Here is a 16,007-nt window from a genome sequence, read left to right as displayed (position 1 = left end):
ACAACATATTTTGGGTTCCATTTTCTTCTGTTACCCTTGTGAAAATAAAAAATTTGGGGTCCAAAGTAAAATTTTTGTGAAAAAAGTTAAATAATCATTTTTTCCTTCCACATTTCTTAAAATTCCTGTGAAGCACTCGAAGGGTTAATGATCTTCTTGAATGTGGTTTTGAGCGCTTTGAGGGATGCAGTTTTTAGAATGGTGTCAATTTTGGGTATTTTCTGTCATATAGACGTCTCAAAGTCACTTGAAATATAATGTGGTCCCTAAAAGATGAAAAAAAAAGTTTTGTAAATTTTGTTGAAAAAAATGAGAAATCGATGGTCATCTTTTTTTTTTTTTTCTCCATCATAAACTTTATTGGTTCCAGAGTAAGAAGATACATTGACAACAGCCATTCAAATAATTGCAATCATTAACCAATAGTACAAGATTTGGTCAATATTCCAAATTACTTCCTTACAAGGAACCAGAGAATATTTTAACAATAACCCAGACTTACACAAATAACCCAAATATCACAAATAATTGCTCTTTTTGGTAATGTCAGTTATGAAGTGCTCATTTTTGACAATTTGTAATGTTACATCACAAATATCCATGCTGCCTATTTGTAAACAAAGGAATATAATGGATATTTAATGCTTGGAATTTTAATTTACGGTATATCAATCACAAGAGTACTTCGAGTAAATAAACTCGCTGGTCAACTTTTAACCCTTATAACGTCCTATTAAAAAAAACATGTTTCAAAAATTGTTTTGTTGAAAAAGTAATCAAATGGGAAATGTTGTTTAACTATTTTGTGTTACCGAATTCTGATTTAAGGGCATAAATATTAAAAGGTTGAAAATTTCAAAATTTTCGCCAAATTTCCATTATTTTTTTTTTCTTTTACAAATAAACGCAAGTCATATTGAAGAAATTTTACCAGTATTATGAAGTACAATATGTTGCAATAAAAACAGTCAGTGGGATCCGTTGAAGCGTTCCAGAGTTATTACCTCATAAAGTGACTCTGGTCAGAAATGTCGAATTTGGCTCGGTTACGTAACTGTACAACAAGATGGAATATTTGACTAGGTAAAATGTTTAATTGTGTTTTTATTGTGTTTTAAGCAGTATAAAAGTTATTGTTTTCCCTAATTTCTTACATATTCTTTTAATTATCAAGTGCTACTTTTGGGCCTGTCTCCGTATTTAAGCTTAATTCAGCTTTATTAATCTACATGCCCAGACAGGTCAATGGAGGGCTGAGCGCTGTAGGACACAAGCGCTATACATGTTAGAGAATGAATGGCCTCTAAGCTGTTGTGCTTGGAATGCCCTCCACTATGGCTCTCGCATGCTTCGGCTTTTTATAGATGGATTCAACAGAAGGCAATTAACCATGACTTTCCTAAACATCCCCTGTTGTTTCTTCCTCATCGCTCACTTGCTTTTGCACTGTTATAAACCATCTATCGTGACTCATTTTTCAGCTTTCAGATTGATTTGGCAAACAGTGATAGAAAATGCTCAACATCCTCGGAGACCAGACCAGCCAAGACATTACTCAAGTTGTCCCTTCCTTACTTTGTGCGATGAAATAAAAATTAGTCATACTCATACAATATGTCTCAACGAATATTATTAAATATTTCAAAATTGCAGGGTCTGCACCATTCCATAGATCTGCGGTGGCACATTAATGCCGGACATAACTAGAACGTTTTGAGTCCTGATGGTAAACTTTGAAATTCCTTTCCTTACTAAGTGGTTCCATAAAAGCATCAGCGCTACAGACCATACAAGTGAAAATAGTGCTGGTCCACAAAGGCAATCAGGTCCGGGGACTCATGGGTGAGGTCTCCTCTTATTAGTCAGTCCATTTCCTCTTTCTTCTCCCATCTGGTACAGACATTTATGACTGAGCTTACTGCACTTGGTTCTTCCTTTTTCAGGCATATCCTACACCAACGCCCCCAATACTGTGCCTAATCGCCAGACAGTACACATCAAATGTATTATAAAATTTACTGTTCATAAAAAGTATGTAGTGTATTGCATATACTGACAGTACCATGCAGTGCTAGGTGTTATACATAGTATTTTGTGCACCAGATACAGCACGTGCTGAATGGCACAGCCCAAGCACATACAGTGCCTACAAGTAGTATTCAACCCCCTGCAGATTTAGCAGGTTTGATAAGATGCAAATAAGTTAGAGCCTTCAAACTTCACACAAGAGCAGGATTTATTAACAGATGCATAAATCTTACAAACCAAAAAGTTATGTTGCTCAGTTAAATTTTAATAAATTTTAAACATACAAGTGTGGGTCAATTATTATTCAACCTCTAGGTTTAATATTTTGTGGAATAACCCTTGTTTGCAATTACAGCTAATAATCGTCTTCTATAAGACCTGATCAGGCCGGCACAGGTCTCTGGAGTTATCTTGGCCCACTCCTCCATGCAGATCTTCTCCAAGTTATCTAGGTTCTTTGGGTGTCTCATGTGGACTTTAATCTTGAGCTCCTTCCACAAGTTTTCAATTGGGTTAAGGTCAGGAGACTGACTAGGCCACTCCAACACCTTAATTTTTTGCCTCTTGAACCAGGCCTTGGTTTTCTTGGCTGTGTGCTTTGGGTCGTTGTCTTGTTGGAAGATGAAATGACGACCCATCTTAAGATCCTTGATGGAGGAGCGGAGGTTCTTGGCCAAAATCTCCAGGTAGGCCGTGCTATCCATCTTCCCATGGATGCGGACCAGATGGCCAGGCCCCTTAGCTGAGAAACAGCCCCACAGCATGATGCTGCCACCACCATGCTTGACTGTAGGGATGGTATCCTTGGGGTCGTATGCAGTGCCATCCAGTCTCCAAACGTCACGTGTGTGGTTGGCACCAAAGATCTTGATCTTGGTCTCATCAGACCAGAGAACCTTGAACCAGTCTGTCTCAGAGTCGTCCAAGTGATCATGAGCAAACTGTAGACGAGCCTTGACATGACGCTTTGAAAGTAAAGGTACCTTACGGGCTCGTCTGGAACGGAGACCATTGCGGTGGAGTACGTTACTTATGGTATTGACTGAAACCAATGTCCCCACTGCCATGAGATCTTCCCGGAGCTCCTTCCTTGTTGTCCTTGGGTTAGCCTTGACTCTTCGGACAAGCCTGGCCTCGGCACGGGAGGAAACTTTCAAAGGCTGTCCAGGCCGTGGAAGGCTAACAGTAGTTCCATAAGCCTTCCACTTCCGGATGATGCTCCCAACAGTGGAGACAGGTAGGCCCAACTCCTTGGAAAGGGTTTTGTACCCCTTGCCAGCCTTGTGACCCTCCACGATCTTGACTCTGATGGCCTTGGAATGCTCCTTTGTCTTTCCCATGTTGACCATGTATGAGTGCTGTTCACAAGTTTGGGGAGGGTCTTAAATAGTCAAAAAAGGCTGGAAAAAGAGATAATTAATCCAAACATGTGAAGCTCATTGTTCTTTGTGCCTGAAATACTTCTTAATACTTTAGGGGAACCAAACAGAATTCTGGTGGTTTGAGGGGTTGAATAATAAATGACCCTCTGAATAAACTTTTCACAATTTAAAAAAAAATTAAACAAAGAAATAACATTCTTTTTTGCTGCAGTGCATTTCACACTTCCAGGCTGATCTACAGTCCAAATGTCACAATGCCAAGTTAATTCCGAATGTGTAAACCTGCTAAATCTGCAGGGGGTTGAATACTACTTGTAGGCACTGTACTTCATTTCCACCCCTTTCTCACTTCCATATAATGTACATGTTTTATATTGAGTGTAGTCTTGTGATGTAGATTGCATTCAAGCACATGTGTTTTTCATGTGTTTTTTTTTTTTTTTTCATTTTTATCTGGCCATAGCTGCCAGGTTCCTTTGTGCTAAGCTGGCTGGAGACATAGAAGCGAAGAAGCAAAAAGAGATTTTCTTCCTTCTCCCAAGCATGCAAGAACAGGTAGAAAGCAGTCTGCTGAGGCTGTGATTCCAGGCGTTGCCATTAAACACTCACCTTCTTCCCAGGGCATGCTGGATTTGATCGGGTGTGCTTGGCATAAATGAAATGAAAAATGTACAGCTTTTATGATACCTGTGTCCGTTGACTCGCAAGGGTCCTAGTCTTTTGTTTCATGCTCAGAATGGCCTGGTGGGAAATGGTTGTTGTTGGGCCCCTGGACCAAGTGGCCCTGTCGCAGCTGCAACCACTGCAACTGTAATAGTTACATCACTGCACTAAATTGAATGCTTCCTGAGTTGTTGCAATTTTCATAGTGACCACTAGGCCTTTTTTAGACTCTTAAAACTTCCTGTTGTTTCAGGAAATGAACACGCACAATAGCCACAATAATTAGACTCTGGGTGAAAAATGGGGAGACAACAAGCGCAATAGGGTCTTATCCAGTAGGCAAGTGCAGGTGAAGGGAGCAGTAGCTGCTCACCTTTTGGGGTTGTGAAACCCACAGAAACAGCTGTTGCAGCACCCTAAGGACAGGAAAACCTGCCACGTTAGCGTTTGTTTGGAGGATAGGAGTGGTGATCTGCACTGCCGAGGAGATATTCACAATAAGGATGCAGAGAACGTGATATAGGAATAACAAAGCAGTTTATTTTTAATGCATTCCTGTGACACTCAAGTCCCTTCTCTCAGACAGGCTGTGAAGCAGGCAAGGCAAAGAGTCCAAGATCAAGAGCGAGGAGGATACTTCAAAGACAAACGGATAAGTCAGAGGCAGAGTGCGTCAAAGACAAAAGTGATAATACAAACGAGTAGTCAAAAGGCAAATCCGAGGTCTGGTAATAAAGATCAGAACACAGAGCAAGGCTACAACTGGCAACGTTCTGATCATTACTAGCCAGCTAAATAGCCACGAAATCACCCTGAACGGGTGACACCTGGAGGAGAGACCACAGGCCCGGCCAGATTGGACAGCTAGGCTGTCATTCACAATATTGACAGCCCAACACACCCCTGCCTTAGATTGGATGACTGGGCTGTGACTCACAATAGGAACAATACTGACAGCTCAGCATGCCCTTGATCTTATAGGGTGGCAGAGCTGTCACTCACAGCGTCATTAGGACACCGTGAGTAGTGGAATCATGACCGTTTCAAAGTTGGACTAACATTTTCATCTGGAGAACCCCAGTAATAATGTTTGATTATTACAGTACTTCTCCTGATGAAAAAGTTAGTCCAACTTTGAAACGTATTAAGAATAAATCGCTTTGTTATTCATTCCTACATCATGTTCTCGGGATCCTTATTGGGAACATCTCCTCTGCAGCGCAGCACCACTCCTATTCTCCAAACAAATGATCAGACACTATCTTTAGTAGTGAATCAGCGAAGAAGTGTGAGCAAAGGTCATTAGGAAGGGAGGGAAAGCAGGGTAAACTGTGGTATGTTTAAAGGTGTTATCAGTCATTGTAATAAAAAACTACTGTAAAATATTCCTGAAAGGACAAGGAAATATGAGCCAAAAATAGACGAAGGGGCCACTGTGAAATGTTGTAAATTTCTAATTTTGGTTTTCCATATATATCATGGTGTGAAAAAAATGGCAACGTTTTCACCAAATTTTTCATATTGAACTGAGCACACGATGTAATAAGGACTGCAGAGCAGAATTTTTCTTATTTATTTATTTTTTTTGTCTCTTCTCATTGTGGAGATATTTGCTATTTAAGTATTTGGCATCTAATCATTCTTTTTTTCTTTTGAAGGTCCAAGTGGGAATTACCAGAGAGATTTCAATGGGGGGGTGTAGATCTTCCTCTGTTTAACACTGACCAGTCATTAGCAGACAGCAGCACACTGGGGAAAGAAGAACATGCCTCCACAAGAGCATTGAAAAACAGTACAATGTCCTCACTACAGAGTGAGGAGTGCTGGAGTACAGCAGAATGAGTGATTGACAGCTTTTAGCTCTGAGCTCTGGTAGTCAACGTGCCGGGAGTGGCAGTGCTACAGAAAGTCTCATTACAAATACTTCTAGTAGCTGTCCCCTCAAATTCAAATGATCTTTATAAGGCTACATACACATTAGCATTGCCAAAGCAGGTGTAGTTCTGCTAACTTTGCTGTACTGCCACTTCCCCACTCTGACTGCTGGAGATGAAAACTGTTAATTACACTTGGGTTTTCTGTGACCTGTAACCACTCTGCAGTGATGAGTGCAGACTGTGCAATCATGTACCACACAGAGCCTTCCTGTTCTGAGCTATAGTGAGATGTGTTTTTTCCCATTGTGTGTTTGCCTGCTTATGATTGGCCGAGCTGGAAGCAATTTGAGTGTAGAGCTACTGGAAGTGTTTGTAATAAAGTCTCAATACTGCAGCATAGCCGCTCCACCCACACAGAGAGCTAAAAGCTGTCAGTTAAGGCCCTTTTACATTTAGCGATGCACCAGCGATCCGACGAGCGATCCGACCCGGTCAGGATCGCTGGTGCATCGCTAAATGATCGCTAGTGAGCTTTCACACAGAAAGACCTCACAGCGATGCAGCAGCGACGCAGCGGACGATACTTACCTTTCACACACAGCGATCCTGAGGTCCTCCTGCCCGCGTCCAGCGTCACTCGTCTCACACAGCAGGAAGCCCAGCAGGAAGCTGACGACGAGAAATGGAGCCGCCCGATCTCGCGCGATCAGCGATGGACAGCGGGGGAGCCGGTCGTTGTTAAGTATCACACATAGCGATATCGCTAGCAATATCGCTATAACGTCACAAAACCGGTGACGTTATAGCGATATTGCTGGCGATATCGCTTAGTGTAAAACCCCCTTTAGTCACACTCAGGTGTTCTGTGCCAAAGCACAGGCCATCACTCTGCAGTGAGGAGAGTAGAATGTTAGTCACTGCTGTTGTGGGGGGAGTTCTTCTTTCTCCATATCCCTCGGATCCCGGTCCACCGCCTCTCAGACTGTCATCATAATAATCTATTTATATAGTGCCAACATATTCTGCAGCTCTTTACAGTTTTTGCGCACATCATCATCGCTGTCCTCGATGGGGCTCGCAATCTATATTTCCTATCAGTATGTCTTTGGAATGCGGGAGGAAACTGGAGAACCTGCAGGAAACCCATGCAAACACGGGGAGAACATACAAACTCCTTGCAAATGGTGTCCTTGGTAGGATTGGAACCCGGGACTCCAGTGCTGAAAGGCTGCAGTGCTAACCACTGAGCCACCGTCAAACCAGATCTCACACTTTGCACTGACGATACCCTGAAACACAGTGTCTGCAAATTGAGATTTTGGTTTTGGCTTTTATCCTAAGTCATGTAACAAGGCTTGTTAAGGGCCGATAATGACTATTAGGATTGCTACTTCCAATAGGTGGCACCAGAGTTCTAGTCCTCTTCCTATCTGAAGAGACAATTTGCATCTTTCTCCTCTGTTACTACCTTCTTTTGATTAGTCAGGGTCAGAAACTGGAAGCAGCACTCACCTCCACTGAAATCTCTCTGATGTGCTTAAGTGGCAAATGCTTTGATCACTAATATCTATGCAGCGTAGAGGCGAAATAAAAATAACAAACAAACAACTTATTCTGCTTTGCAGCCACTATTCTGTCATGTGTCCAGGTGAACATGAAACATTTGGTGAAAGGTCCTGTTTACAAGAAGATTGTCGGAGTTTTCCAGTGGCTGTTGCTAGCTTGTAATAGACATCCAACATTGGCACCTACAGCCTTTCATTCGCTATTTGCATATTATTCCTGTGTAATACATTTTTTTGTTTCTTATGCAGCACAACCAGTGGCATCATTGCAGTGCAGTCATCTTCATGTGTTATTCTCACTTCTGCACTAAATGATGTCTCCATCTGTCTAACAAATGCTGGAACTTCTGGTCGTCTAATGTCCATAACCACAGGATCTAGTGACCTAATAGTCTAACTGTAGCGCTCACAGATACAATTGCAAATAAATGCCTAGGAGAAAACCTGAAAAGAGGCTCCATTCACAGAGCGAAAAGCACAGCGGTGCTTAAGTTTTTAAACTCTTCAGAATTTTCGATATTTCTGCATAAATTTGACTTAAAACTGCATCCGATTATCACACAAGTCCTAAAAGTAGATAAAGAAAAGCAAATAAAACAAAAGCGCCAACATATTAAACTTGGCGTGTGGTTTTTTTTTCATAAGGAAAATCATGCAATATCATGAGTGGCAAAAGTATGTGAATTTAGGATTAGCCAATCACTTGAAGCTAAAATTAGACCTGATTGTCATGCCATTGATTGAAAACAGCGGGTGGACTTTTTCTTTTAAAGAAAGAAATCTATCAAAGTCTGATCTTCACAACACATTTATGGGAAAGTGCATGGAGACACAAACAAAGAAGAGTTCTGAGGATCTCAGAAGAAGAGTTGTTGTTGCTCATCAGGCTGGAAAAGTTTATTAAACCATCTCTAAAGAGTTTAGACTCAACCAGTCCATAGTCAGTTAGCTTGTGTACACATGAAGGAAATTGAAGCCCATTATTTCTCTTCCCAGTATTGGTTGACCAACAAAGATCACTCCAAGAGCAACTTGTTTAGTCTGCAAGATCACAAAGATAAGCCCAAGGTAACTTTAAGCAATTAAAGGCCTCCTGTTCATGAGTCCATCATCAGGAGAACACTGAAGAACAATAGTGTGCATAACAGGATTGTAAGGATAAAGCCACTGTCCTCCAAAAAGAACATTGCTCCCCATATGTAGTTTGCTAAAGAACACTTGGACAAGCTAGACGCCTAAAGGAACAATGTTTTATGAATGAAAAAGATCAATGTGAAGTCTTATGATTGGAGAAAGGAAAAAAACCTTTGTATTACAGCATAAAAACCTGATACCACCTGGGAAACACAGATTCATGGTTTGGTCCTGTTTTGCTCAGTCTGGGCCATGATTTATGGAATAATGCTATCTGAATTACACCAGTAAATTCTAGAGGAAAATGTTAGGACTTCTGTCCAAGAGCTGATTATTAAGAGAACGTGGGTCATAAAGCAAGACAACAACCCAAAGCACACAAGTCGTTCTACAGCAGAATGGTTAAAGTGCAATAATGTTTTGGAATAAGCAAGTCAGTCCTTGTATTAGGCTATGTGCCCACGTAGCGTTTTTCAAGCGTTTTTTTCCTGAGCAGAAACGCATGCCCTTGCCAGGGAAATTTTTGACACGCGTTTTTGACGCGATTGTCAAGCGTTTTGACATGCGTTTTCCCATGCGTTTTTGCCCATATAATTGATGAAAATTAATGAACATGCTGCGTTTTTTACCGCTAAGCGAATCCGCAGCGGTAAAAGACGCACCATTGGCACAACATGTGCGATTTCTATTACAAATGCCTGGAATGCTTTTTTTAAGCGTTTCCGCGGCAAAATCGCACGTTTAAAAATGCCGCGGAAACACTTAAAAAACGCTACGTGGTCACACAGCCTTACAAACGTTGTGGAGGGACCTAAGGTAAGTCGTTGACAAGTGAAAGCCCTCCAACATAACACAGTAACAGCTGTTTTGTAGGGAGAATTGGCCTAAAATTCCTCAAACCCAATGTGCAGGACTAATCAACAATTACCAGAAACTTTTAGATGCAGTCATTGCTGCACAAGGGGATCACACCAGATACAGCAAAGGTTCACATATTTTTGCCACTCTCATGTGATATTGGATTATTTCCCTGCTTTTAATATTGACAAACTTTAGTATTTTTGACTTATTTATTTGATTTGGTTCTCTTTATCTACTTTTAGGACTTGTGTGAAAATCTGACGTAGTTTTATGTGAAATTTGTGTAGAAATATGGACAATTCTAAAAGGGTTTACAAATTTTCAAGCACCACTGTAGTCATGTACAGCGAGTCACAGTTCTAGTTTAACCTGTGAGAAAATGTTCTTGAGAGCATCATTATAAACAATGTCAGAATGGCCCCATAAACAATGATGTTCTCCTGGCGCTAATTTGTGTCAGCAGAACAGACTTTGTTGGCTGCTTGTGATTGCAGGGGTTAAGCAGGTCTGGGAGTCTCCCCAGGAGTTGGCTAGTATGATTTCACCATGGCCATACTGTTACATTATCCCAGCTTCTGAGATTGTGATGGATGAAGCAGACATATAGAAAGATGGTCTCCAGTGACCTCTGTTCTTGTTGTGCTTTGTTGGAGACACTCATCTACTGGCTCCGTCAGTGCCCAGTTCTGGAACAATGGAATTTTTGTGCGTCTCTGTCACTGCATGCCTCAGGTCATATTATGGGATTTATTTTTTGTGTAAGGCTGTTCATTCAGTAAAAAAAAAAATTTGGTTTCCTCTTCTAAAAAGACTGAAATGTTAATCAAAAGATCTCTGGAAAACGTCCAAATCTTCACTAACACATTCTGCCGTTTCCAAATGCCTTATATTGGGATTTGGCTTTAGATGTGTGACTTTGTAGTGTTTGTTGGTGAGAAACTCCTGCAGCTTGATCAGTGAAACCATAAAGGACAGCTTGTCTTATTACACAGATCACTGTGGGGTTATACATGTTTTTCGTATCTTTATTGCTACTGTTCTTTTGTTTCTTTCATCTCCACATCCTCATTCTGTTTTTTTTTCCCCGACAACTGCTTCTAATATTGTTTGACTTTTAAAGAGAATCTATCAGCAGGATTTCACCTTCTCCTTCCCCAACTAAATTTATATGTGCATGTAGCTCTTTTAAAGGCAAGTCCAGCAATACCTTTACATGGCCAGTGCTTTCCTGCATTACTGAGAAATCAGCGTTTGAATTTATTTTAGATAAGAGGATGAAGAACTATTTGTAGATCTGGAGCCTCTGTCACTCCAGCTCTTCTCTGTCCAGCACCCCAGCCTCCTACATGATAGATGACTCCTTTGCCTGATGTCATACAGCATAAAGGCTGGCAGTCAAGTAGGTGGCGGTTGGCAGGGAATAGAGCTGGAGTGACAAGAGGTTTCAGATCTATGCCTCATTTTTATACCGATTGAAACACTGATTTCTCAGGAACAAAGGACTGAACATGGACTTCCCTCTTTTACACACATAACTGACTTCCGGATAAAATGCAAGAGCAGCCGCAGCTCTCACTTCCTCCAGTTGTCTTCATATGCCTGTAGGAGAGGAGAGTGAAGCCAGCGCTGATTGATCGCAGGGATTGCATAACATGTGTTACTAGTTTACTGGGGGCAACTATAGGGATTCAGAAGGGGTTGCCTAAGTAGTGGACAACCCCTTTATATTGTAAGAGACTTATGGAGAGACCAGGAATATTTTCTGGCGTTTTCTTTGAGAGCATATCCACCATAAACCTTGTGGGCCCGATTCATCATTGCATTTTTTGTCTTTTTTTTTGGCGTGAATACATTTCCGTTAGTGATGTTTTTATTTGCGACAAATTCATCAAACGATTTCCGCCTTGTCATTTTTTTACTTCGTTTTCAGATTTATACGTCATTGTGGCTTTACTTATTCATCAAATACAACTTTTTAAAATGTAGCAAAATTAATTAATAACTTTTTTCAAAATGTTTGTGGTTTTTTTTTCTGTGCTTAGAAGTTGCAAAAAAAGAGCCTGTTTGAGTTTGCGCAAAATCCATCGTCATGACAACATCCGTGTTACCAGAACGGAGAGACTTCCTGTAATACGCAGTGCATGTCAGGAAGTCTCTGAGGTCAGTGTGCACAGAGTTCAGCGCTGACAGCCTGTATGGCATGCAGATGTGCATGCCATATAAGCGATCAGCCTGCACAAAATGAGTGTCCTATAGTGGGACACAGTGTAAAAGTAAGAATGAAATAAAAAAAATTTTAAAAATATTTAAAAACATAATTAAAAAAATCAACATTTATTCCATCAATAAATAAATCTTTTAATTAAAAAAAATCTAAGCAATACAAGTACACATATTTAGTATTGCCGCGTCCGTAACGACCCAACCTATAAAACTGTCTCATTAGTTAACCTCTTTATTGAACACCATTAAAAAAAAGGCAAAAAAACAATGCTTTATCATCATACTGCCGAACAAAAAGTAAAATAACACATGAAAAAAAGACGAACATAAATAAACGTGGTACCGCTGAAAATGTCATCTTGTCCCACAAAGAAATCAAGCCGTCATATAGCTCCATCACCGGAAAAGTAAAAAAGTTATAGCTCTCAGAATAAAGCGATGCAAAAATAATTATTTTTATATAAAATAGTTTTTATTGTATAAAAGTGCCAGGGGTGGGAAGGAAAAGTCGGACGACGGCCGTTTCGTGCTCCCTTGCGGCAGTCGTCTGACTTTTTCTTCCCGTTCTACCCCCCTGCTGAAGATGTTTTAATTTGTCACAATAAAGATTGGATTTTAGAAATGGTGAGTGCAACCGTTTTTTCTCTTTAGTATATGGATTTATGCAATTGTTCATATGGGTTGGCACCCGTGAATCCGTAAGGGCGGTGTGTTTGACGAGGTGATCACACGTAGTGGATATTTGGGCTCAGGTGTTGCAGTGGTGCAAGATTTTTTCTTCTGCATTATTGGTACCAATAAAAACGTCAACTCGTCCCGCAAAAAACAAGACCTCACATGACTCTGTGGGCCAAAATATGGAAAAATTATAGCTCTCAAAATGTGATGATGCAAAAGCTATTTTTTGTAATAAAAAAGCGTCTTTTAGTTTGTCAGTATTGAAGTATTCCAGTGTTATTATCTCTTAAAGGGACAGAGGTCAGAATTGTAAAAATTTGCCTGGTCATTAATGTGCAAACCACCCTTGGGAGTAAAGGGGTTAAAGAATTTGGCAACAAATATCACAAGAGAAAAAAAAGTAAAGCAAAAGCTAAAAATGATGACTCAATCCCAACATCTTTAAGGGTATGTTTCCACAGTCCGGAATCGGCAGCGCTTTGGACGCAAGACATGCCCGCTATGTCCAAAGTGCTGCCGACTTTTGTATGCGCAGTGATTCCCCATGTGTTCAGTGAACCATGCAGAATCACTGTGTCCTATACATAGGACGGTGATATTTATCTTGCGGTGACTGAGCGTCTCTGCAAGATAAATAGACATGCTGCGGTCTAGAAATACTCACCGCATGTGCATATACACAGGGAAGTCGCAGGCGTCCCTGCAGACATAATGGAGATAAGATTTCATAAAACCCCCTCCACAATGCTGTAACATCTGGCCGCTGCGGATTGGACACTGCAGCTGAAAGCAGCATCCAATCCGCAGCAAGTACTGAATGTGGAAACATACCCTAATGGTTCTTTTTTGAGGTTGTGCCAGCATTATTTTACATCGGTTTCTGGGAAATTGTAATATCCAGTATGTCCACTATTACAGCCTCAAATGAGGTTTCCAACCGGATTTTTGTTACTTCTAAATCAGAGTGCAGCTGGCAGAGGAGCATACAATCCCTGACAGGGTGTTTTTTTTTTTTTTTTACTTAAAGGGGTTGTCCATTACCAGGACAACTATTTCTTTAATAATAGACTCCCCAATGTAAAATAAAAACACCTTTCACTGACAGACCTCATGCACTGGAGCCCTTACAATGATGTTGGTTTGGGCCTCCCAGGGCCTGTGTGACATCAACGGCAGGTCTCATGGCATAATAATGTCACGTGACCCCCGGGAAACCTGGCGCCGATGTCGCTGGATTGGCATCTGCACCAGAAGAGAGTAAAGATATTTTTATTTTACATTAGTCAACATTGTATTTTTAAGGGGTGATGGACAATCACTTTAAGAAATATTTTTAAGCAGGTTTTACAAATAAAACATTAGGTTAAATTGTAATAATTGTTTAATGACTGTTGCCTTCTTGGCGATAACGAAAAGAATATTTGCATTTTGAAATATATTTTGCTTCTTGAAGAAAGATAATGTAATGGCCGAAGGGATATTCCCGTCACCTAATGCTATCGTGTATGAAAGGATAGGCCATAACATTATGACGATGACTTGTTGCTCTTTGCTGTACTGGTAATGGCAAAACCACCTCCTTCAATGTAACTGTACTGTGTTTTGGCATCCTGTACAGCAGGCATCCCGGAGCATCAGTATGCAGCAAATCCGGGAAGAAGCCCCTGTGCATATCTAGCAGCGCATCCTTTTCACTTCAAGATGGTGGTCCTGGCCATCAGACCCCAATGGTGCATGAACATTGGGTGCTATGTAGCCTAATTACTCTTGTACCACAAGTTCCTCATGGGTGGTCCTAAGTTCTCTGCGCTGATAGCCTACAACCACTCCCCTGTGCTTTTGAGTCACATTGTAGTGGTCTTTTAAGTGGGTGCAACAGCCATCACTGGAAGAAGAAGGGAGGGAATGGGGAACATTCAGCATGGAAAGCCCCAGACATCGCTAATTAAGAGGTTGCCTCGCGGGGCACTTACAGTCTTTGAGAGAGAGAAATTACAAGTCTTCTCGTCATTCAGCCTGCATGATCATGCCACAGAAGTACATTTCAACTGCTTTCTATCATTTTATTCTAGCGCTAATAAGGAAATAACTTGCTTCATATCAGTAAGAAAATTGCAGCTATTGGGTGCGAAATTCCTGCCAACCGCCTCAATGCACATGGCACACGAGCAGAAATAGGGATTAAAATGTGCAGTAAATGCTGGGTATTAGGCTCTTCTCACTCTTCTGTTAGCTCCTCCGTCAAAAATGGACAAATGAGGAAGTAACTAATGTAATCTCTGCATCTGCTTAATTGTTTTTTTTTTTTTCTTTTTATACAGTATTGTAAAGGTTTCCTTGTCTGCTGTAAATAATGTCCATTGTTGCCATAGATGTGCTGAATACATCCTGAGACTATGCTTAATGCAAGTGACATCAGTAGGATTTATTGATTGCTGATATGTTTAGATATTGTAGAAAAAACAACTAATCTAACATGAAAAATATTACAATTTGAGAGTCCTCAGTGGTTGATACCTTTTAATGACTGACTGAAAAGATGGTAACACATTGCAAGCTTTCGAGAGAACTGGTGTCTCTTCATGACACCTGAAGAAGAGACCTGAGTAGTCTCGGAAGCTTGCTATTTGTTCCCATCTTTTCAGTCAGTCATTAAAAGGTATCAACCACTGAGTTCTGAATATTTTTCTATCTACTGGCTAACACGGTACGAAGATATATATTTTTTTCTCATCTAACATGGACATTTTCTCCTCATTATAGGTATTTGCTTTCGATCACTGCTTCTGGTCAATGGATGAGAAAAACACAGAGAAATATGCAGGTACAACACAGTCCTTCTGCCTTTTCACCCAGGATTAACGATAAAATGAAGAGCTAAAACTTACTGTTGGACAGTTGACCAAAAGTGCAAAAGTGCTAGCAGCGTGGCAGCAGGGGCAGTGATTTCAAAATGAGACATGACGGACAGCGAACATTTTGCTCTTAGTTTGGTTTTCTAATGGTTCATGTAGAAGCGCAAACTAAGCACGAAGCGTTCGTTGTCCGTCATGTCTCTATTTTTGAAATCACTGCACCTGCTGCCACGCTGTTAGCACTTTTGCACTCTTTGTCAACTGTCCAACATTAAATGAAAATTAAAAAGGACTGACTTATCTTTAAAAAGAAGGGTGAGTGCTGACTTTACTGTGATCATTAATAGTCTCTTGTCTATGCACCACTCTGAAGATTGATTAGTGGAGGTTGTATCATCGATGTAAAGTGCTTTTACACTGGTGATATATATTTACACATACATACACAAACACGTGGTCTTGGTGGAATGCTCAGCTTGGATGACATATTTCATCCGAACGTACAGTGTATTAGCTCATTAATCAGTCGGCGCAATCTAATAGTGTATGTATATGCTATAGCTTGGTAAGAAATGGATGTGGGACCGTGTTCCTCCCATTCTCCGATAGAAGGCAGAGATCAGTTACTTGTAGGACCCCCTTGAGGCCATCTAGAAGAAGAATTGGACAGAGGTACTCGCCTTTTTCTGACTGCCGCAGCTGTACTTGCTCTGAACTGAGCTCTGTAAGGACCCTAATGAG

General features: G+C 40.8%; 1 protein-coding gene across 5 annotated transcripts in view; it reads left to right on the top strand.

Moving 5' to 3' along the window:
* Positions 1–16,007, top strand: part of KIF13A (kinesin family member 13A) — a 330,019-nt gene that overhangs the window by 129,276 nt on the left and 184,736 nt on the right. For all 5 annotated transcript variants that reach the window (XM_073566095.1, XM_073566092.1, XM_073566093.1 and 2 more), the window contains exon 4: positions 15,175–15,235. In XM_073566095.1, the coding sequence (XP_073422196.1) occupies positions 15,175–15,235 (61 nt within the window). The remainder of the gene's footprint in view (positions 1–15,174; positions 15,236–16,007) is intronic.

This window comes from Dendrobates tinctorius, unplaced genomic scaffold (assembly GCF_039654945.1).
Source record: "Dendrobates tinctorius isolate UK_male_01 unplaced genomic scaffold, ASM3965494v1 ptg000004l, whole genome shotgun sequence".
Taxonomy (NCBI): Eukaryota; Metazoa; Chordata; class Amphibia; order Anura; family Dendrobatidae; genus Dendrobates; species Dendrobates tinctorius.
The sequence above is the reverse complement of the archived record's forward strand: the minus strand, read 5'-3'. Positions and strand labels throughout refer to the sequence as shown.